Source organism: Drosophila kikkawai, chromosome 2L (genome assembly GCF_030179895.1).
Source record: "Drosophila kikkawai strain 14028-0561.14 chromosome 2L, DkikHiC1v2, whole genome shotgun sequence".
Lineage (NCBI taxonomy): Eukaryota > Metazoa > Arthropoda > Insecta > Diptera > Drosophilidae > Drosophila > Drosophila kikkawai.
In genome coordinates, this window is record NC_091728.1 from 22679762 (window position 1) to 22701336 (window position 21575).

General features: G+C 45.0%; 8 protein-coding genes across 16 annotated transcripts; 4 read left to right on the forward strand and 4 right to left on the reverse strand.

Moving 5' to 3' along the window:
* Positions 1–451: 451 nt before the first annotated feature.
* Positions 452–3549, reverse strand: LOC108080723 (nose resistant to fluoxetine protein 6). Its single transcript, XM_017175576.3, has 10 exons — positions 3436–3549; positions 2923–3375; positions 2447–2590; positions 1842–2383; positions 1691–1770; positions 1526–1639; positions 1114–1454; positions 910–1052; positions 744–858; positions 452–691 (listed from the first exon to the last, which is right to left on the reverse strand). Exons 1-10 carry the CDS (start codon positions 3524–3526, stop codon positions 636–638), a joined length of 2079 nt encoding a protein of 692 aa, XP_017031065.1. The 5' UTR covers positions 3527–3549; the 3' UTR covers positions 452–635.
* A 141-nt stretch (positions 3550–3690) lies between these two features.
* Spn42Da (Serpin 42Da) lies at positions 3691–7207 on the reverse strand. Of its 6 annotated transcripts, XM_017175582.3 has the most exons (5): positions 7060–7207; positions 5317–6251; positions 5113–5254; positions 4456–4593; positions 4226–4363 (listed from the first exon to the last, which is right to left on the reverse strand). In XM_017175582.3, the coding sequence occupies exons 1-4, from the start codon at positions 7082–7084 to the stop codon at positions 4457–4459; spliced, it is 1239 nt and encodes a 412-aa protein (XP_017031071.1). In that variant the 5' UTR covers positions 7085–7207; the 3' UTR covers positions 4226–4363; position 4456. The 6 variants fall into 6 exon arrangements, with proteins under 6 accessions (XP_017031072.1, XP_017031070.1, XP_017031069.1 ...); XM_017175583.3 differs by lacking the exons at positions 4226–4363; positions 4456–4593 and adding an exon at positions 3691–3872; XM_017175581.3 differs by lacking the exons at positions 4226–4363; positions 4456–4593 and adding an exon at positions 3898–4153.
* Positions 7208–8672: 1465 nt separating this feature from the next.
* Positions 8673–10609, forward strand: LOC108080724 (probable pyruvate dehydrogenase E1 component subunit alpha, mitochondrial). 2 transcript variants are annotated; one of them, XM_017175577.3, is made up of 2 exons: positions 8673–8877; positions 8993–10608. In XM_017175577.3, the coding sequence occupies exons 1-2, from the start codon at positions 8740–8742 to the stop codon at positions 10484–10486; spliced, it is 1632 nt and encodes a 543-aa protein (XP_017031066.1). In that variant the 5' UTR covers positions 8673–8739; the 3' UTR covers positions 10487–10608. The 2 variants fall into 2 exon arrangements, with proteins under 2 accessions (XP_017031066.1, XP_070144843.1); XM_070288742.1 differs by lacking the exon at positions 8673–8877 and adding an exon at positions 8918–8936 and having other exon boundaries at positions 8993–10609.
* An 85-nt stretch (positions 10610–10694) lies between these two features.
* On the reverse strand, positions 10695–12184 carry Tengl4 (Testis EndoG-Like 4). Of its 2 annotated transcripts, XM_070289079.1 has the most exons (4): positions 12053–12184; positions 11842–11999; positions 11616–11789; positions 10695–11564 (listed from the first exon to the last, which is right to left on the reverse strand). In XM_070289079.1, exons 1-4 carry the CDS (start codon positions 12078–12080, stop codon positions 10776–10778), a joined length of 1149 nt encoding a protein of 382 aa, XP_070145180.1. In that variant the 5' UTR covers positions 12081–12184; the 3' UTR covers positions 10695–10775. The 2 variants fall into 2 exon arrangements, with proteins under 2 accessions (XP_070145180.1, XP_017031075.1); XM_017175586.3 differs by lacking the exon at positions 12053–12184 and having other exon boundaries at positions 11842–11994.
* Positions 12185–12324: 140 nt separating this feature from the next.
* On the reverse strand, positions 12325–14121 carry Spn42Db (Serpin 42Db). Its single transcript, XM_017175585.3, has 3 exons — positions 13149–14121; positions 12725–12866; positions 12325–12665 (listed from the first exon to the last, which is right to left on the reverse strand). Exons 1-3 carry the CDS (start codon positions 14001–14003, stop codon positions 12448–12450), a joined length of 1215 nt encoding a protein of 404 aa, XP_017031074.1. The 5' UTR covers positions 14004–14121; the 3' UTR covers positions 12325–12447.
* A 699-nt stretch (positions 14122–14820) lies between these two features.
* Spn42Dc (Serpin 42Dc) lies at positions 14821–16376 on the forward strand. The gene is made up of 3 exons (XM_017175588.3): positions 14821–15834; positions 15924–16065; positions 16123–16376. Exons 1-3 carry the CDS (start codon positions 14959–14961, stop codon positions 16284–16286), a joined length of 1182 nt encoding a protein of 393 aa, XP_017031077.3. The 5' UTR covers positions 14821–14958; the 3' UTR covers positions 16287–16376.
* Positions 16377–16418: 42 nt separating this feature from the next.
* Spn42Dd (Serpin 42Dd) lies at positions 16419–18155 on the forward strand. Its single transcript, XM_070289080.1, has 4 exons — positions 16419–16553; positions 16734–17581; positions 17633–17774; positions 17841–18155. Exons 1-4 carry the CDS (start codon positions 16541–16543, stop codon positions 17957–17959), a joined length of 1122 nt encoding a protein of 373 aa, XP_070145181.1. The 5' UTR covers positions 16419–16540; the 3' UTR covers positions 17960–18155.
* Positions 18156–18280: 125 nt separating this feature from the next.
* Positions 18281–21108, forward strand: Spn42De (Serpin 42De). 2 transcript variants are annotated; one of them, XM_070289077.1, is made up of 4 exons: positions 18281–18562; positions 19652–20592; positions 20763–20904; positions 20970–21108. In XM_070289077.1, the coding sequence occupies exons 2-4, from the start codon at positions 19699–19701 to the stop codon at positions 21098–21100; spliced, it is 1167 nt and encodes a 388-aa protein (XP_070145178.1). In that variant the 5' UTR covers positions 18281–18562; positions 19652–19698; the 3' UTR covers positions 21101–21108. The 2 variants fall into 2 exon arrangements, with proteins under 2 accessions (XP_070145178.1, XP_070145179.1); XM_070289078.1 differs by lacking the exon at positions 18281–18562 and having other exon boundaries at positions 19601–20592.
* The last annotated feature ends 467 nt before the right edge of the window (positions 21109–21575 follow it).

Below are 21575 nucleotides of genomic sequence, written 5' to 3' on the forward strand. Positions count from 1 at the left end.
ATGGCCTGAAAAGTAGCTTTGACTATAAGAATATGCAACACTTAAAAAATAGTGGAATAAATAATAAAATTACCATTTGCAATTACAAATACAAGCATATCCAATTTTATGAACTGATTAAACGGTATCTTTCTGCCAAGTTATTAAAGTTTTCTTTTTTGTTTTCTATTTTTCACACTCTCTCAGTCTAGACGGAAACGAGTGATATGAAACGGGCTTTTATTAGCTTTTAAAAAGTAATATTCAGGGTATTCCCTTGACAACTGAATTTTTGAAAATATCGGATACTGATAACAACAGTTTTCAATTTGTAAATAACTGCTAACTATCGATATATAATATAGCTATTTTCCCACTAGATTTAGCGTTTTTAATTGGATATAGTTGATGGTATTTTTGCAGTAAAACACTGACGAGGAACTAATAGTAGCAAAATTAATTAGCTATAATGTTAGCAAAAATTTTTTTATTCTATTCGCATTACCATTTAACACTACAGTTTTATCAAACATTATTTAAATCATTATGAATACTTAATTTTAGTATACTAGAAAAATGTTTTCCCCGCACTGGTTGTTCCTTGTGAATGCCTTAACGCGTTGCATTGAATCACCCTACAGTGGAATACGGCCACTCTAAGCAGCTGACTGGGCGCCTGCCATTTGAATTTCCGTTTTGATATCCTTTTTAACTGAAAATAATAGAATTTAGTTAAAAGCCAAAAACTGAGTATTATTGAATACTTGTCCGCGGCTTCAACATGCAGCGCAGAACCTCTCCGAGAGGGTATTCCAGCAGCAGAGCCATCAAAAACGCCACAAATAGCGACAGAACAAGTGCACTTATTACATGGCAAATCTAAATTAAAGCTTATGTTACATTGTTAGGAAGGTTATACATTACGTTTACCAAGAACACGGTGGACACATGGGTCGGCTGCCTTAAGTATCCCGTAACCACGCGCAAGACGACCAGGTGCCACAGATAGGCCTGAAAGGAGATCCTTGCCAGCGGCCGGAACACCGGCAAGGTACAGAAGGCGTAGGTGATTCCTGTTGGAGATTGGTGAGTGGTTGCCAATACCAAAAGGATTTTAAGCCAAGTCTAGCTCACCTCCCACCTTACAGCACATAAGGAAAACGAATCCCGCGCAGATCAGCACCCACAGGTTCTTGTAGAGTCCTGCGTATACAGCCAGCCAGATCGAGGGCTTGGCAAAGTCATAGTAGATGAATGTATAGCCGGAGAAGAGTATTAACAGCGCCGCCGGTACCAGTAGCCACATGGCCAGCTCATATTTCAGTTGTCCCCGAAGGACGGCCGCCTTAGAGCGCTGGCTCAGGTAGAGGTGACCACACACGAAACCCAATAGGTAGCCACTTAGATTCGTGTAGAAGGTCGGATACATCTGGATAAAGGTGTCCGCGTGCCGGAAGAACAAGAAGCGGTATGTCCTAGAAATGGAAAGTAGGAAAGGTTGGAGTTACCTTAGCAGAATGTTTCTTCCCAACTTGCGAAAACCCACTCTGGACTAATATGGTAGACAGCTTCTAATTTAAGAGCGTAGGTCAATATGGCGGGAACACCTACTGCAAGTGTCATCAGGGTTACGTATATGGGTTTGACCAGCCGCGGGTGTCTGAAAATAAGTGAGTTACAAGAGCGATAGCGCAAGGGTTTGTCTCCTTACTTTTTGCTTATGACTAGCACGATAAGGAATAGCTCGAATAGCTGCATATCCGCCCCCAAATACCAGGTCTGGTGAGAGCACTAAAACAGGAATGGAAAAATAATTGTTTTATAGAACGTTATACTCCTGTACTGGAGTATTGTGAACGCACACTGTGCTCCATCATATGGTTGGTCACAAAGAAGACGTTCTTCCACCACTTAGTCCGACAAAACACCCGTTCGGGTTCGGTTAAGTGCCGCCAAAACGGTCCGTCCTGCAGGCGAACCAAAACCGTACCGTTGAACAGAATCAGGGCGAGGACTGACGGGATGAGCCTAAAGTATCTGTAAAAGAATAACCGAAAGTATACCGCGATGCACTCAAGAGTGTCTGACTTCGGGTTGACCAGTTGGCGTTTGGTAAAGTCCACGTAAAGTAGGAAACCGCTCATCACGAAAAATATTTGGATGGCAACATGGCCGTTCTGAGTAACCGATGACCAAAACGAGTAAATGAACTGCTCGTAGTACTCGGGATTCTCAATAGCGGCAGTCATGAAAACCATCAGAGTGTGGGCCAGGATAACGAGGACTACCCCGATCGTTCGGAAACCGTCGAAAAAACTTAAATCCCTAGCGAAATCGGTGGTATGGGGCTCGGTAAGTCGGTAGTAATTCCGGGCAAGCGAAAATGACGTAAGAAGCTGCTGCTCTGTTTGATGTTTAAAGGCCACTTAGAAAATCAAACTTGTTCCTCCATGGGCTCTCTACTTACTGCGACTCTTTGGAGGCTTCCTATAAAAATTATCGGGTGGCTGACGAGAGTCGGCATTACTTATACAATAATCATAGGTGGATGAGCACAACGCAAGCAAGACGATGGCGATCCCGACAGTGTAAGCAACCAGATCAAGGGTATCTGTGTTTAGAAAATATCTGTATCATTCAAATTCGCCAATTAGTACCCAAGACCTTATAACCATCCAATCTTAGGATTAGTTAGATCTCATTCTGCATAATTCGAAATAAATATTCCTTTTCCCGTATGCTCCTGAATACGGGAAAAGGAATATTTATTTCGAATTATGCATTTATCTAAAAGTTAATCGTTTTGGTAATGTCTGCCTGACTATTTTCAATTGTAATCATGACCTCCGTAATATCAGAATTATATTTTTAATTATTTAATTTTATAGACTATAGCGTGATAAGTCTCCACAAACTGAAATGTTGGCTGTAAAGTGAACATACCCAGCTCCAAATGATTATCCGCTGACACACAATACTCGATCTGGCTGCTAACCCGGAGCGAAAACTTCTGACTAAATTCAAGATTTAGGCAGCTGTTGACCAATTCACTGTAAAGCCGACGGTCATCTGCGTCTGCTGGCCGCCGGTGCACCATCATGAAATATGTGCTCAACTGTTCGTCCTGCACACCTCTTCCCTCGTAGCGCTCAAGAGCTCCAGATGAGTCGTTGAGAGTGCGTATGCAGTGCTCCAGACACACGCCCCGGAGGACCACATCGTGGCGGAAACGATGCTTTGAATCACGCGACACAGTGTCGATAAGGTGCCACAAAGTGGAACTAGCATTGGGCTCAATCTCCACATAAACCATGCAGTAGCTGCCAGAGGTATTGTCCAAGCAGAGGTCGTAGTCATCCACCTGATAGAGAGCGGGCATCTGTCTGTACAGGGTCACTGTGGGATGGAGCTCCTCCTTGATTATCCCTCAACGTTTGGAGTATCCCCTTTACTCACAATTAAAGGAGCCGGGCAAAAAGCTTCCGTGTGCCACAGAGAGCAGAATCGTGAGCAGAGTCCCAGCTTGCAGATGAGAGCAGAGGAGCATCTTTCGAGTGTAGGGCTTAGCACTTAAAGAACAACTAGTTGCCAGCTCCACTTGATCAGCTACGGTACCTCAAGCCGTTTAGCTATGCGTGTTAAACCGTCAAGCCTGGATGAGCTTCGAAATGTATTTCTATAAATCACTTGGACTTGACGAAATCACAGCCATTAGGTGACAACCATTTATTTCATTGTTGCTTATTTCATTGAACTTAACCTCCTAAGTGCTCAGCCCAAGTGTCGTCCGGCAAAGATCGGGAGATCTATTTGCGACTTTACGTAGTAAACGAACGGGTGGTTGGCAACAAAATGATGGCGCCTGAAACCCGCCACTGGCATCACCCGGAATCCTGTGGAGGCGATGAAGAACTTGACTGAGTTGCGTTGACTTTATTGAGGGACTTGTTATGTTACATGCTTGATTAGTAGAAAAGTGTAAAGTGTAAATATAAGATCTTTGATTGTGCGCAGTCTTAGGCATATTAGGCTGGGTTTGTTTGCAGCGTTATGAGTCTACCAGCAAAGAGAACCGTGCCGTCCACATTGACAATGTAAAACCTGAATGGATGCTCGACAAAGAAAAGCTTGGGCTCCGACTCCGTAAGCAGCAGCATGCGCATTTGGATCACACCTGTAAATTAAATGCGAGGTGAGACACGAAACGCAAATGGTTGATCGGTTGTTAGTATTGTACCCAGGTCTGCTTAGAGCTTCTGAATGTGACCAGCGAATAGAACGGTGGAGTCCTTGTTGAGAATATAGTAGTTAAATGGATGATCAACGTAGAAATGTCTGGGATCCGGCTGGGCCATGGGCATCGAGCAGAGCATCATGACCATACCTGTAAAGTTAGATGAAGGGGAACCACACATTCAGTTTGTTACGATTCGTGCACTGTGATTCGGTGATGTTGGTTGATGTTGGTCTACTGACTTTAGAGATTAACTATTTTTCCCGCAAACAGAACGGATGAGTCCCCATTAATAACAATAAAGGTGAAGGGATGCTGGACATGAAATTGTTTGGGCATCTCAGGCGGGCTGAACATCACAGCTCGACACATAATAATAGCTGTAATTTAAATAAAATTGTTATAGGGAAATGCCAGGGCGAAGTTTTAGATGGAAATGTCCGAATAATGCAATGCTGTCTATGAAATGCTTGCCAGAAATGCTTTTGTGGTTTAAAAATCTGTTTCTTGTGCTCCAATACAGGTCGCCCCAAAGCATCAGGCAAATGCAGAAACATTCATTTTGAAAAATATTAATAAATATCCGCCTTTATTGATATAGAATTAAAATGGGACACTATCACAGCTCATCATGCTCGCTGGAGTCGAGTGATGTCTCCTCTAGTTGCACAACAGAGCCCCAAAACAGGGGCAGTTCCTCCTGATGGACAAGGGCATAGGTGAATGGATGATCGACGAGGAACTCTATAGGTTCCTCCAGCGATATAATGGCGCGTTTCGTGCGCACCACTATTCCTGCGGAATGGGAAGAAGACAGACACGGATGAACAAATGGGACATGCAGACACGATGATGGATGTCTTAGAGTTATCATAACAGAAGAAAGCAGGAAGACTTACCCGTAGCAGCCGCCGCCTCTGTTCCCTCCTCGTTCACATCGATAAAAGCTTTGTGGATGATGGCTGACACCTTCAGCGGCTCGGGACTCTGCAGCATCTTGCCGAACTCGGCGCCATCGGAGAACATCTTTGACATGCCCAGCTGAGGGGGGAAAATGACACTGTTAATATATTTCCTGTGGTGGAATCTCTGGCCAACATTACTTGCTGGAACACTTCCGACAGCTCTACTTGGAACTCGGCCTTGAACTTGGGCAGCTTGACCACCACCTGGGTCTTGTGCAGCGCCTGCGTGATCTGCGAAAGCGGCGTGGCACGCAGCTTCTCCTCCAGGGCGGGCAGACCCGTTTTGCTGTTCGGCAGGATGATCAGCATGGAGAGGTCCGAGTCCTTATACGGCAGCTCCAGAGCAGCAGCATCCAGCGCCGGGAGATCGGCATAACGGAACCGCTCCTTCACACTCATCATGGGCACCTGGACGCTCCGTTCACCGTTCAGGTAGAAAGTATCCGGCCGGGTGGCGTGCTTGGGAAACTGGTGCTGCCAGGTGCCCTTGAAGTGAATGGCATTGACCAAGACCAATCGCGAATCGGCATTCAGGGCACTAGCTGGCACTAAATCCTTGATGAGATTGTTAGTGCGCTGCTCCACCCATCCATTGATGGTCGCTGCGGCCGCTGCGTTTTTGGCGAAGTTAACGTTCTGCGCCGCTGAGAGGAACTGCTTGATCAGCAGCTGGTCAAACTCCTGGCGCAGCTGATAGCCCTCCATTACGAAGATTTTGTTGGCGATGCGCAGGATCTGGCTGTCCTGATAGGTGGCCAGCACCTGGTTAAAGCTCTGGGCAATCTGTTCCGCATCGTTAGAGGCCAGCCCTAGGCCGCGGTCCAACTGGGCGGCTGTTTCGCCCTCGGCACCCACACGGGCCATTGCCGCACAGGTCTGGATGGAGAACGGCGAGAAGACGACGTTTTCGCCAGATTTCTGTGCCGACAGCTTGCCGTACACATTGATGGAGAAGATGGCCAGCCGGCGGGCGAACTCTTGCTTGGCGGCGTCGGCCATGGTGACGTCAGAGGAGCGAACCAAGGGGACGGAGGAGAGGGCGAGGAGAGAGGAGAGGGCGAGCAGCCAGCAAGCTGAAAGGATCCAAGAGGACGGCAGGTGAGCTGTGCTTGATTTCATGAATTTATGTAATTGCAGTGGACCGATGAGTCACCTCCACGAGTGGTGTTGACGTTAGTTCTCTGGTATGCCGTTGCGCCGGGGATCTACAAGGCTTCGCTTATCGGAAATGTTGATTTACTGCCTCCAATAATTCCTGCTTCCCACAGAGCTTTCTCCAGCAGATTGGATTTCTTCCACTTTATCGTTGCAGTTGATGTCAGTGCAGAGCCGCCTTCGACTTCTATGATTTGGCGTTTGAACAAATACTAAATGCTCTCGGCGAGCGCCGTGGGTTTTATGCCCCACAACAACAGGTTTCGCTCTTATTTTTGTGTTTCCCTATGGGGCTATCTCTTAACATTTGGATGTTCTCCGCTCACTCGGTGCTCTCTGTTTTGTTTTCCACTGTCAGTCATATGAACCGCTGCCAGCGTCGCTCTGAATTTACGTGTAGGGGTCGGTCGGTCCACAATACACACAATTGGAAATTGCATTGGTGTAGGAGCATAAGCAAAGTTGTGCCGGCAGAGAGTTTTAGCAACTCTTATCTAATTTTTACTGCTTTAGGAAGCATACCCTATACCAGTGCTCGGCACCATCACAATCAACCAAAAAGCACATTTGTGTGAGTGAGGTACGGAGCAAAAATGACGTGAGTGTGTTCCGTGTGTGTGAAGTTTACGCTATCCGTGTGCTGGCAGCGCTGCCGGCAGAGCCTTTGCCTATCCCATGGGCTTGGGACGTGCCGACTACTGCCCTATACCCTAACCCCGCACTTACCACAAAATTGCAAAGGTTTCTCCATCTTCCTTATTTCCGTCGGATTATTCCTTATAAAAAGTCTCAGGCTTGTCAACCTTGTGCCTCAAATGTGCGTTTCAGACTGTCTTGACTTCGGACACTTCACTATTTCTAGGTGCTGCCTTATCAGCTCGTGTCAAAGCCATGCTTGAGTATGTTGTTGTCTTTGAATATAATGGGAAATTTCGCAGCAGCAACTGATAAGGCAACAAAACAAGAATTCATTACAATTTCCCAGCTAAATGTATATGTAAAAATATAATTAAATACAATAAAACATAAACGAATGACCATTTTATTAAAGAAAATACATAAGCATATCTTACAATATTAACTTAAATAACATATAGACTGACATAGAGTTAAACGGTTTTCACTAGCGTTTAATTAAAATGCTGCATCTTGCTATGAGTGCTGCTTTAATCATAGAATTAATTATTTCAGTACCGATTTCTCACTTGATTTCAATAAGCTATAGACTCGTTTGACATGTACGAGAGTCTGGGCAAAGACGAGATAGTTCCAGCAAATATTGCAAACAGAAAAGGGTAGTAGGGGTAGGGCCACAGGTCATCTTGACTTTAAGCATAAAAACATTGGAGAGATTACTTAATATTTATATCTGAAAAAAATTAAGAGAAAAAGCAATTCTCAGATGCTCAACTCACATACCGGAAAGTTCAATCTACACGAAGTTTTGCGTTCCCTAGTTATATTCTTAAATGATATATAATACATGATGTTCTTGGATGTTGGAAATCATGCAGACGTCCTGGGCAACCTAAATTTTACTGATATTCGTTGTTATAATTACAAGAAATACAATAAGTGCCTAACTAATTGGTAATCAATTTTACCTGAATTATTTAGTGAAATAAGAAACACCTTAGGGCGAAGCTATTATCCATGAGGCGTGTCTTTTTTCAAAATTCATAACATATTAAAAGAACTCAATAGTGGAGGAGGTGAATTGATAACCTTATTACTAGTATAAGGTCAATTGATGTTATGAGTGATAATGGGTGTTTTCGATAGCCTTATTACCATAAATGACCAAAAACATGGGGACTTAAAAAAGTTGAAAGTTAGCTTTTTATAAAAGTAATAAATTGTAAATTAGGCTTCAGGATGGATATTAGCCATTGCAGCTGTCGCTTTCGGCTGGATATAAAGGGAATAATGATCCTACATATTATACAACAGACCTAAGACAGGAGTCAAACCGGACTTAAGAGTCAGGATAGCAGCACCCTAAGTATAGAAAATAAATACTAGATTCTAAACACTCCTGTAAACAATTACTAGCAAAATTCCGATTTATTTTTTCATAAAAAATACAATACATCAAAATTTACGCTAGAACTGAAAGCAAGAAAGTGTAAAGGGAGCACTGTATGAGAAGTTGTACATTTTTTAAGGATGCCAATATTCAAAGAGATGATTTCGAAGATTCTGATAGTTGGGTGATCGAATCGACATTACTTAGTCAAATGGCCAGCAACCAAATTATAGCATTGACGCTATTCCAATGTATGTATGTTCTTCTAAAAATCATTTTTTATGTATAGTCTTAGCTTAGGTTCATTTGTTTCACCTGTCGTTCTGTTGTTTTTTTACTTTAAAAATACTTCTGGCCAAAATCGAACTATATATGGGACAATGTTAAATTCACTTAGCCTCCGTGCACTGCTGCGGTGTAAGGGAGTCCGATCGCCATTAAATCCTAGTTTCGCTGGCCAGAATGTCGCCCTTGGGATTATCCGACGCCACGAGTCCAGCTGTTTGACCTTGAAAAATGTGAGTCTATTATGTAAAACAAGATCCAAACGGAAAGAGGGAACTTTTACTTGAAAGGGGTAGTAGTTTCTAGCAATACTAGAATATATATGATATAGCACCTGATTTCCGGCAGTCGTTCAAGTGCTACAACCTGGAGGAAGGCCCTTCATTGGACGTTGAACTGTCCCGCGATGACGCCTTGGAAATGTACACCCAAATGGTTGAGGCACGACGATTCGAGACGATGGCCGGCAACTACTACAAGAGCCGCTTGATCCGCGGCTTTTGCCACCTGTACAACGGCCAGGAGGCAGTGGCCGTGGGCATGAAGGCCCGACTCCGTAAGCAGGACTCGGTGATAACGGCGTACCGTTGCCATGTCTGGAGCTACGTGATGGGGGTTTCGCTGTACGAAATGATGTCCGAGCTGCTTGGCTTTCGTCCTGGCTGCAGCCGGGGCAAAGGTGGCTCCATGCATATGTACTGTGATAATTTCTACGGCGGAAACGGCATTGTCGGTGCCCAGGTGCCCGTTGGCACTGGCGTGGCATTAGCACACAGCTATCGGAATGACGGCGGAGTCTGCATTTCATTGTATGGCGATGGGGCAGCCAATCAGGGACAGGTGTTCGAGTCATTTAACATGGCCAAACTCTGGTGCCTGCCCGTCGTGTTTGTATGCGAGAATAATCAATACGGGATGGGCACCAAGGCGGAACGCTCTTCCGCCATGACGGACTACTATAAGCGTGGCCAGTACATTCCCGGATTGTGGGTAGATGGCAATCAGGTCCTGGCAGTTCGCACTGCCACCGAGTTCGCGTTGGACTATGCCTTAGAGCACGGACCCATTGTCCTCGAGATGAACACGTATAGGTATGTGGGACACTCAATGTCCGACCCGGGCATATCGTATCGCTCAAGGGAGGAGGTGCAAACGGCGAGAGAGACGAATGACCCGATCACCAGCTTCCGAAAGCAGATCCTTGATTTGTGCCTAATGTCCGAGAAGGAACTAAAGGAATTGGATGTCAATATCAAGAAGTACGTCGATGAAGAGTGCAAGAAGGCGCTAACGGGCAAGGAGGTGGAACTGCAGGAGCTCCATGCGGATGTCAGCTCCAAGAACTTAGAGCCCAAGATTCGCGGTGTGTCTGGCTATAATCTCGATCATGTTAAGTTGGCCGATGTGTGCTTTGGCAAGCCGAAGAAGACTCCTGCCTGCGAAATCAACGATGTTCCCGTGGGTGATGCCGTTTTGGCGGCGAAGGCCAAGGAGGATAAGGAGAAGGTCTCCAAAAACAAACCGGTGAGCAAAGATGGCAAGCCTGGAAAAGGGAACCAACCTGGAAAAGAAGTCAAGACTGAAAAAGATGCAAAGTCTGGTAAAGAAATCAAGGCTGAAAAAGATACAAAACCTGTAAAGGAAGTCAAGGCTCAACAAAAGAATACTTCGGATGGAAAGAAAAATGAAGCAAGCAGCAAGCAAGGAAAATCTCCACCAGTGACAAACGCCAAGGCCAAAGAAGATCCTAAAAAGCCACCCAGCAAGGAAGGGAATCCAGCCAAAAAGGCACCCCCTAGCCCATCACCGAACCCCACAAGTCCAGAAGTTCATAAAAAGTAGCAGCAAATTGGCCCAAGAAAAATAGCTAAATCAAAATTGCAGTCGCTTCAAAAATTAGTATTCATTTAAAAAAGGTATTTTTAAATTGTATAAGAATGAAATCGTGGCATAATTTTTAAATAAATATAATGGTTTTCTAAAATTCCTTGATTCCCAAGTTATTTATTAGCATTGTTTGGACAAGTTAATAAGCAAAAATTGTCGATAATTATGTTTCCCATGTAGCCGTGTTAAGACATTTTTTATTATAATAATAATAAGAACGTATACGGTCATTTGATAACAGTGTTTATGAATCGTTGTCCTCGGACGTGGTAGCTGGTGACTCGTCTAGGTTCTGCTTCCCCTCATAAAACTTAAGACCCGCGAAATGCTCAATATCCCGAATATCGGACATAAAAGAACGCAGGTCCATTTCCTTATCGACTGCGGCATTGGGCACTACAAAGCCCTCCATAGTGGGCAGGTCATCACCATCCTGCTCGCATATGATAATTTTAAAAAAGTGAGTTGGCACTGCGACAGTATTCATGCCCATTACGTGATGGCGCACCGCCCAGTTTCGGAAAGAAATCCTCTGGGGCATGAATAGAGGACCGGTGTATACGTATACTGAACCATATCTTTTCGCCAGCTCCTCGACATATTTTTCCAAACGTCTCCAAAGGTGATTTTTGAGACCCCGACTGATGGGTATTATATTGGGGAACTTGTATGTCTCGACGAACCTTTCATAGTCGCATTTGTAGTTTTGCGGAGAGGCCATGTGACCTCCGACCCAATCGCTGTTCCGAAAGTCCCGCATATTGGGACAGAAGGTTGTGGGAATGCTATGGTCCGTAATATATTCATTCGGCTTGAAAACAGTCCTTTGGTCTATACTCGTAAAACAGTCATTCTTGATGTGCTCACACACCCAATGCGGAATCCGATTTCGGCGATCGTAGGAGAGTACAAAATTCTTATACACATGTATTTCGTCCATTCCCGGGAAGCCATACTTCATGATACCCTCTACGTGCTCAGTTTCAAGAGCTGAATCATAAGCTGGCCCGATGGGCAGGGGCATTAAATGGACCTGAAGGTAACTCAATCATATTATGTTATGCTTATTTTCAGTTCGACTTGCCATTTTGTTAGCCTGCATGCGACTCCACAATCCGATTTTCGTAAATATGGATGTATCTGCTTGCGATTTAGATTTAATTGGTAGAGTCTTGTCACCTTCTTCTTGCTCCACTGTCTCCGTTGAATGAACAGTCGTGATATTGGGTTCCTCGCTTGGTTTTCCAAGGAATCCTAACTGAGATATGGAATGACTAAATATTTGTATCCTTAATATCAATGGACCTTACCGCCTTAAATATGTTTTGCCGGCATTTGAAAACATATGGATCGGCAAGCATGATAGCCCTAATTCTCCTGTACGATATATTTTGCTGTGCAATGGCACCGAGCATAAAACAGCCTGCTCCAGTTAAAACAAACATCACTGCCGTGGCATACATTATTTCTATATTTTTAAAATTTCAGGACTTTTGTTTTAAAAATAGATACATAACATACTATAAATTTTATAATCCAAAAAATGCATTTTCCTAATTTAAGATTTGTCAGATCAAAAGGGTTATAAAACGTTGGTTTATCTTGACAATTAAGGCTAAGATATTGGGTTCTTGTTCGTATTCCAATTTGCAAAATGATCTTGATTAAGTAATAGTACAGTCTGGTTTCAAGGCCTAGTTTTTTTGAAAATGTAATGTGTTAGATCAAAAAATCAGTTTGATAACCTGAACCAGTTTAGACGTAGAATTAAAAAAGTGAGAGGCAGGGTAGTGTTATGTTATTAAATATATATACTTAATATATTTTCTGTCTTCTTCTGGTTGCCTTGATCATAACTTTATTATAGTAAATATATATCCAAAGGTTTTATTTGCATCCTGCACTGGAAATGATGTTCAATCTTTTTGTCGACATCGTGTGCAGCGAGTGCACTTGTTACAGGATTTTCCGAAATCACATTTACAATTGGATGCCCTTTCACTAGGTGGAGTGCAAAAGCGACCAGCAAACAGAAAGCCATGGACTTTGTCGTAGATTGCATAAAAGAAGGGTCTGTTGGCATGGAACACCAACGCCTTTGGCAGATGCGCGGACCTGAATGCAATTGCCACAGCTTGGGATGTAGGAATAAAGTTGGTTAAAATAGAAAGATAATAAGTTTTCATCACTCACCCGTGGCGGCGGCTGCCTCGGTTCCCACTTCATTGACCTCAATGAAGGCTTTGTGTATGATATGGGATACAGAAATAAGCTCTCGTGAAGCCAACATTTCTCCGAGCTCTGCCTGATCGCTGAATATACGGCCCATGCTCATCTATGAGTAGTCAAAATGCAAAAATAAACAAATTGTAAAGCTACAATCAAATATGGTTGACTACAGGGTACCCGGTATCCATTATATCGATCGATTTAAAAACAAGAACTACCTTTCACTTTCATATAAATATTCAGATTGAAAGACTAGTTTGCATAGAAAGGGATAGACGTCCATGGCCTAGATCGACTTGGCTGATGATAAAGAAGGACAGAAACTTCCGTTACAATGTACCTTATGGGTACCGGGTACAGAAAACTTAGCAAGACTACTTTTGCTAACCAGTTTGAAGGTATCTGATAGCTCCTGTTGAAAGTCCGCTCGGAATTTTGGAATCTTTACATCAACTAGTTCCAGCGCCATGCTCGACGATAAGACCTCCAGTGAGGTGCTAGCAAGCAACTTCTCTAAGTTTGGGAGGCTGGAATTCTCGTCCGGCAGGAGGATGATCATGGCGAGGTTGCATGCGCTGTAGTCCAGCCTCAGGGCAGTGGCCTTCAGATTTGGCAGTTCACCAATAAAGAAGTTCTTTCTCGTATGCATCATAGTCACGTCGGCCGATTGTTTCGACTCCAAGAAGAACTTCTCCTTTTTGGTCTCTTCCTCATCGAATTTGTTAACCCACTCGCCCTTGAAGTGTATGGCATTGACTAGCACCAGTCGAGTGCGACTTGACAGGACACCGGGGCCGATGATGTCCTTGATCAGCTCATTGGTCTGCGACTCCACCCAGCTATTGATAGTTTTAGCCGCTTGGTCACTGCCAAAATCGATCTCGATGGGCTTGGAGTGGAAATTGTTCTCCAACATGCTGCCGAACTTCTTGCCGGGCGTAAGACCCATCATCACATACAGCCGGTTGGCCAGTTTTAAGATACCACACTGCTCGTAGGCCCTAAGGACGACATCGAAGCTCTGGGCTATGCTCTGCACGTCGCCTGGGCTGAACCGGAGACCGGCGTCTAGTTCGGCGGCCGTGGGTGAATTTTCCACCGCAGCCATCCGCAGCATGCCCCCCGATGTGCGGATTGAGAGCGGCGAGTAAACGACATTTCGGTCGGGATTGGCTCGGGTAAGCTGGTCATGTAGGCGGAAGGTGAAGTGTTCCAAGCCTTTGGCAAACTCTGCGTCCTGCATGGTGGAAGTGATCTTCTGGAGGCTACCACAGTGAATTTAAATTTTTTGGAAATTTGTAAACATCTTTGAGATAGTTGTAGGTAGTTGGGGCAAGGCACACTTAATGAGACAATTTTCTGGCTTTGAATAATTATAATTATTGGAATGGGAAGGGCAATAGGCTTATCAGCCGTCCACCTGTCAGAGTGTTAGTCGGGGAAGTGCTTCTGTTCCAGCTTAATCACCTGGCGGACTCTCTCTCTCTTTAAAAGGCACCTGGCGTTATGCTCTCTTGGAATTTATCTTATCGGGACGCTTCCACCATCGTTCAGTTGTGAGTCACAGCCGATGGTTCCGGGCGTCAGTTAGCTCCTCACCGTCTAGCAGACACCGTCGGACCTAATCCCACGCTCGATTCTCCTCAGTTTTTGATTGTTTTTTCCAGTGTAAGTAATCGCCGATCGTTATCAGGGTTGGCGCTATAAGGTCGTAGACCTGCCCTCACGTTGTCACTCAGCTGTAAATAAACATTCGATGGAGTTTTATTTTATGTCTTTGACAAATTAAAGTAGCTCTTTTTAAGGGACTTACAGCAAGTATTTAGTGAAGACAACAGTGACATATCTGAACGAAGGCTGAAAACAGGGGAAAAGATGAGCAGAGCTATCCACAAAAGTATTTTGTTGTGTTCCGTGCCTTATCATTTGTCGTGGCCATTTTAATCATTTAATTAGCGTTTATGGCGTGCTGAAAGGCAATTTATTGTGAGGAAAGTGAATGCCGAGGGAAAGACCCTAATGCGCCGCTAAACTGTCAAAACAAAATAGTTTAATAAACAAATATATTCGTACACGTTTCTACTCTCAAATAAAATAGAATACAAAATGATAACCGAATAAGCTTTCACTCTAAAACCAAAAATGCGGCTAAATATATTTTAAAATCCCTGATCAAATTTCCTTTTCTGTAGATCGAAATGTGTGATCCCCAAGACAGCAGGAATCTCTTTGCACGCATTCTGATAGATGCCATAACCCAGGATGTCGTTACACGGGGCGAGGAGCCCTGGGTCAACACAGTTTTCTCGCCTGCATCTGTCCAAAGTTGCCTAACGCTGGCCTACCTGGGTGCCTCCGGATCGACGGCCGAGGAGCTAAGGAATGTCCTGCAACTCGGTCCCGGTGACCGGCATCACATAGCCCGCACCTTCGGGGAGTTCTGGCAAACGAGCTGCAACTACGGAGCCAGGGGACCTGTGCTGAAGTCAGTCAACCGACTGTTTGTGAACGATGACCTGGAACTGCAGCCCGAGTTCAATGAGATGGCCGTGGATTTCTTTCAGTCTAAGGCGGAGCCAGCAAAGTTCGCAGACTCGGAAGCCGCAACGCAGAAGATCAACGACTGGGTGGAGCAGGAGACGGAACACAAAATAAGCAACCTGCTGCAGGCGGATGCCGTGAATGGGGAGACGAGCGCAGTGCTCATCAATGCGCTGTACTTCAAGGGACTCTGGCAAAAGCCGTTTATGCCGGAGGCCACACAGCTGGGCGACTTCCATGTGGACCCGTGCAACCGCGTGCCGGTTCACATGATGTACCAGGAGGACAAGTTCAGGTTCGCTGATCTCCCACACCTGAAGGCGCGAGCCGTGCAGCTGCCGTACGACTACTCGAACATCCACATGCTCATTCTGTTGCCCAATGAGGTGCGTGGTCTGCACCAGCTGGAGTGCCAGCTGAAGGACGTTGACTTGGCCGATATTGATGCGGCCATGACTATACAGGACGTAGAGCTTATCCTACCCAGAATGACCATCGAGTACGATGTGGACCTCAAGGAAATATTAAATCAGGTAAGTAGCTCCCTGAATTAACTTTCAAAAGAAAGACGAAGTTATAAATTGCCTGATTTTCGGTAAAAACCTCATACTTCCACCTGCAGATAGGCATTAAGGAAGTCTTCAGCGACAAAGCTCTCCTGGACAAACTCTTCACGTCTCGGAAGAGCCAGAAGATCTCGGCGGCCAGGCACCGGGGCTACATCAACGTCAACGAGGCTGGATCAGAAGCGGCAGCCGTCAGCTGTGAGTGCCAGAAATTACTCTTCAAGTTCCCTTGCTGACTTCCTCTATCTCTTGTAGTCATGAAGATCGTGCCCATGATGCTGAATATGAACAAGAAGCTATTCAAGGCGGACCATCCGTTTGTGTTCTACATACGCAGCGCTCAGGCAGTGTTCTTTTCCGGCCGGTTCGTGACCCCCGTCTCCAGTTTCAAGGAAGAAGAAGAGGAAGTATTTGAATGAGAGGCGTCAGGGCTCCAAAGTCAGTGTATAGTGTACAGTCCAGGGAAGAGGCAGAGAGACCCAATAAAAGTCAGTCAACAGCTGGGGAAATCCCGAGAGTCATTCAATTTCCATCTAAGAGCGTTGCACGCTCTGTTCTCAGCCGCCTTGCAATCTCGCCGGAGATAAGGTGCATATATAAGCCAAGTCTTGGCAAACCCAGCTCAGTTAGCACTATTACTTCTCTCGGGGACCAGTTCGTCTGTGGTGGTCAAATGAATAACTTGTGTAAGTGGCGAGACGCAGCTGGAATGCTGGAATATAAATAGAAGCGCTGTGGGATTGATTTATATCATATATGATTTATTTATTACACATAAAAAGAGTTTTTTAAGTGGGAATGTTATGTCTCGCGTTGACCTTGAGGTAAACCGCTCTCAACTTGTACACGTTTGTCTTTCTGCGCAGTGGCTTTAATTCTGTGGGTCACTTGTGTGGCGTGCCAAGCCTCCGAGGAAGTCTACCAGCTGCTGGCCAAGAGCCATGCCAACGAAAACCTCATCGTCTCGCCGCTCTCCATCGAGGCCGCCCTGAGCATGGTGTACATGGGAGCGGGCGGGTCAACAGCCCGGGAAATGCAGAGTGCTCTAAAGCTGCCGTCTGGCGAAAAGCAAGAGGTGGCTAGGAAGTACAAGGCCCTCCTCGCCACCCTGCCCGGCCGTGAGGGGGGTCCCACACTGAAGCTGGCGAACCGCATCTACGTAAACGATCAGTACACCCTGAGCCCCGGCTACAATCAGGTTGTGCGAGAGGCCTTCCAGGCCGAAGCCGAGCTTATCAGTCTGGCCAATGGGCCCGCGGCAGCCGCGGGGATCAACCAGTGGGTGCTGGGCCAGACGGATGGCAAAATCAAGAACATGATCGATCCTAGCAGCATGACATCCGATGTACAGGCGGTGCTGCTGAACGCCATCTACTTCAGGGGTCAGTGGGAGTCCGGGTTTGACCCACAGAGGACCAGAAACTCTGACTTCCACGTTAGCCCCGATAAGAGTGTGTCCGTGCCGATGATGATGCAGTTGGGCAACTTCAGGACCGACTATTTCCACGACCTGGGCTGCCAGGTGGTCGAGCTGCCGTACCGGAACTCCAACCTGTCGATGACTATCTTTCTGCCCCGCGACGTAGCAGGTCTGAGTGCCCTGGAGGAGAAAATCGTTGGTTTCTCACGGCCGCTGAAGCTGCAGGAGGTGTTCGTGAAGCTGCCCAGATTTAAGATCGAGTTCCATGACGAGCTGAAGGACACCCTGGAAAAGGTGGGTTGCCTTCTAATAAGTAACAACAAATGACTAATAACCCCATTTTAGCTGGGCGTCCACGAGCTTTTCTCGGATAGGGCTGACCTGAGCGGATTATTTGCCGATAAGTCTGACGGAAAACTCAGTCAAGTCGCGCACAAGGCCTACCTGGAGGTGAACGAGGAGGGTGCGGAGGCTGCGGCTGCCACATGTAAGTGATAATGATTATTAATGGATTACGAATGTGAACTAAGTGCTTATGTTTTATGATCCCTAGCTGCAGTTGTGTCGAATCGATCCGGATTCAGCGTGTCCTTCATTGCGGATCATCCCTTTGCCTTTGTAATTCACGATGGAGACACTATATATTTTCAGGGACGAGTTGTAAACCCATGAAGAAATATAATAATCAATCCGTTATAAGCTAGCCTTTGAACCATGTATCTATATGTTTAGATCTGGATAGCAAACCTAACCAAAAATAAATAATTTAGTAAATTATAAGAAAATGTTCTTTGTATGAAGTCCAAAAATTGACATCTAGAAACTCCTGTAGATTTACGAATGATATTAAATTCTTTGAAATCCTAAAGTTTATTGTCGATACATAGGGAAGCAGCTTATGTTTCGTTTGTTTTCACTTAATATGTGATTTTAGAGGTTTTTAACTATTGATAGGAATTTAAAAGAAAACTTTCTTAAACCTTGAAATATTGATACCCTCTAACCTCGTATTTTCAATTTAAATAATGAAATGGGTGATCTCAATACGTTAAGTAAGATCTTACTATTTCGGGAGACATTTATCTCTCAGGCGGCTTCCCTTGAAGGGCTAGAAATAGGTTAAGTGGATGGATGGCCCCATCTCCAGAAAATACTTTTGTGTCTTTTTTAATTAACATAACGCAGATGCCTTCGCACCGCGGGATTTTCCGTGAAAAGTAGTGGGAATCACCGCCAAATATTCGAGTTACTTTGTTAGTAAATAGAAACTAAAATGTAAGCAAGTACAATTATTATTTTATTTTTTACTATAATTTTGAGAAAAGGGAATTTGATTTATTTGTAAACAAAATGACATCACCGCGTGTCAACAATAGAAAAAGAGCGCCCAAGAGCGTGACGAAATGGGCGAAGATTGGGAGAGTGAGTGTAAAAAAAGAGAGTCGTCAAAAAGAGAACCGGAGGAAGTATGTTCTCTTAAATTGTGACAAATTCAATTGGTAATAAAATTGGAAAAATTTTTTTTTGAGTTATCAGTTGGATGTGATTTAAGTTAATCTTGAAATTATAACCAATAAACTGAGTAAGCCCAATATTTTCCCCGATTAAAAAACATTTTTAATACTAATGTTTGCTTTGCTGACAACTGTGATTCATTCAGTTTTTAATAAGAAATTAATCTGTTACAATTAAAACTTAAATAGTCACGACTAAATATGGTTTAGAAGGTCGGAAATGCCGATTTAATTGGCACAACCTCTAGAAACAACAAATAGGTTACAACTGAGAATGGGAAATATGTCTATAAAGTTTATACAGCGGCAATCACCATATACTATTGCAACTATAGCGTAACAAAATATATATAATTAAATATATAAAAAGGTACTAACAACTTTATCAATCAAAAACCCATATTATTCATGTCGGTCTGTATTCTCGTTATTATCATTTAGTTTAGGTATTTCTAATAAATTAAAATGCATTATAAATAAAAATTTCTGGGAAAACTTAACGTTACTTATAAAATACAATGAACACATATTCTAATTGGAATCATTTATTTTCTAGCATTAATGTTGTACGTTTTTTAGTTAAATTGAATAGTATTTGAATGGGATCTACCTGTAAACAAAAACCTGTTGCAGGACTGTGGGTTTACAGCATAAAATCAGGCACAAATTAGTAAAAAAACTCCCCAAGAAACCAGTCTTAACCCAAATGATAACCAAAAAACAGCTCTTACGAGAACCATAAATTTGAGCTCAGCTCAGTTCGTTCCATCATGTCAGGTAGGCAGGTAGTAAGGGTTCTGGTACCGAATTAATTTCCGTCTTGTTGATTTTTGACGTGAACTGCCTGCAGCCAAGGCCACGTTGTTAATTTTTCTCCTCCAGGTCTTGATTCTGGCCATGGCCAATACTGTAAACTACTCTAAAAGCTTTGCGGGCGATGCGAAATTCGCCTCGAAGCTTTATGGCAAACTGGCCAAGGCCGAGCCGGCCCGGAATATCGTCCTTTCGCCATCGTCCATCAGGACGGGCTTGGCACTGGCCTACATGGGCGCCGACGGTAGCACCGCCGATGAGCTGAAGCAGGGACTGGGCCTGGAGGGAGCTGGCAAGACCGAGGTGGCTCAGCACTTTGCGCAGCTCCTGGCCAAAGGACAGCAGCAGACGCAGGCAGGTGACGGAGACGAGGTTGCGGCCGAATTGAAGTATGCCAATCGGATTTTTGTGGCTCAGCAGTTCCAGCTGGCCCAGGTGTACCAAGAGCTGGTCAGCAAAAACTTCGCAGCAGGGGCCGAGAATGTGAACTTCACCCAGGGTGCAGAGGCGGCAAAGCGCATTAATGCCTGGGTGGAGGAGCAGACCCACCAGCAAATCAAGGGCCTTATTGCCCCGGACTCGCTCGACGAAAGCACGGCTGCCATCCTGGTCAATGCCATTTACTTTAAGGCCGACTGGCTGAGCAGCTTCCCCGACTACTCTACATATGCCCGCGACTTTGTCAATCACGGAGGTCGAAGGGTCAACGTGGACACCATGTCCCAATCGGATTATTTTAGGTACGGCGAGCTGTCAGAGCTGAAGGCCAAAGCCCTGGAACTGCCATACTCAGGCACGGATATCGTCTTTCTGATCATCCTGCCCCAGGAAGAGCAGGGACTGGCGTCCCTCGAACAGAAGTTGAACGGCCTGGACCTGGACGAAATCAGCTCCCAGTTGAGCAGGCGGAAGGTCAATGTGCAACTTCCAAAATTCAAATTCGAGTTCGATGTCCCCCTGCAGCCAGTCCTGGAGGAGGTGAGTATTAGTGAATATGGTATATTTATCTGAAATATCTCATGAAAAGTGATGGACGTCAATAACAAGAGAGCTTGGCAGAAGCTGGTACCCTTTTCACTAAAAGTGAAGAACATATTTTTCTTTAAATGAAATTGAGAGACTCTTCCTAACCCAGTTCTTTCTTACAGCTGGGCATCCGAAAACTATTCACTCCTCAGGCAGACCTCGGCAGCCTGCTGCAAGCCTCGGCGCCTCTTCGCATCTCGGAGGTGAAGCACAAGGCCATCATTGAGGTAAACGAGAAGGGAACCACTGCCAGCGGAGCTACTTGTAAGTTTGTCACCGAAAGATACTAAGAAGTTGTTGACCAGCTGAATGGATTCCTTTCCCCACAGTTATCAAGGCGCAGCTGGAGTCTTATTTGGTGGGCGAGGAGACCTTTGAGTTCACAGCAGATCACCCATTCTTCTTTGCCATAAAGGACGCGCAGAGCACACTCTTCCTGGGTCACGTAAGCCAGCTCTGACTCCAAGATGCATAAACTCAATATGCTCTCCTGTTCGCATCCAATAAACGCCAATTTTCGATGTCAAACACTGACAAGTATAACAAGCCGTTTTGCTGATTAGTTTCGGTTGCATAATGCTTCTGGCAGGCTGCTCCATGTTGCTGTAATTAGAGCCATCCGGCTTGCAGTTGACATTGATGGTTTATTAAGAGGACTTGCTACCGTCGAGCTACTAACCTGGCCAAGTGCCCAGAAGCGACAGAGTTTGGCAGACCCGTATCAGTCCCCTGTGTATGTGTGTGTGTGTGCAGCTGGTAATAAATCAAAGTTAGTATAGCTATCAATCCATGGCACAGCGGCCGAGCAAAAAGAAAAGCCGAGACCGAAGGCTAGCTGCACTGGGAAAAGCTGAAAAAGCTGGCAATCTGAATGCCAGTGGTAAGTGGCCAAGGACCAAGCACAAGCGCTCACGGACACGCACATGGCCGAAAGT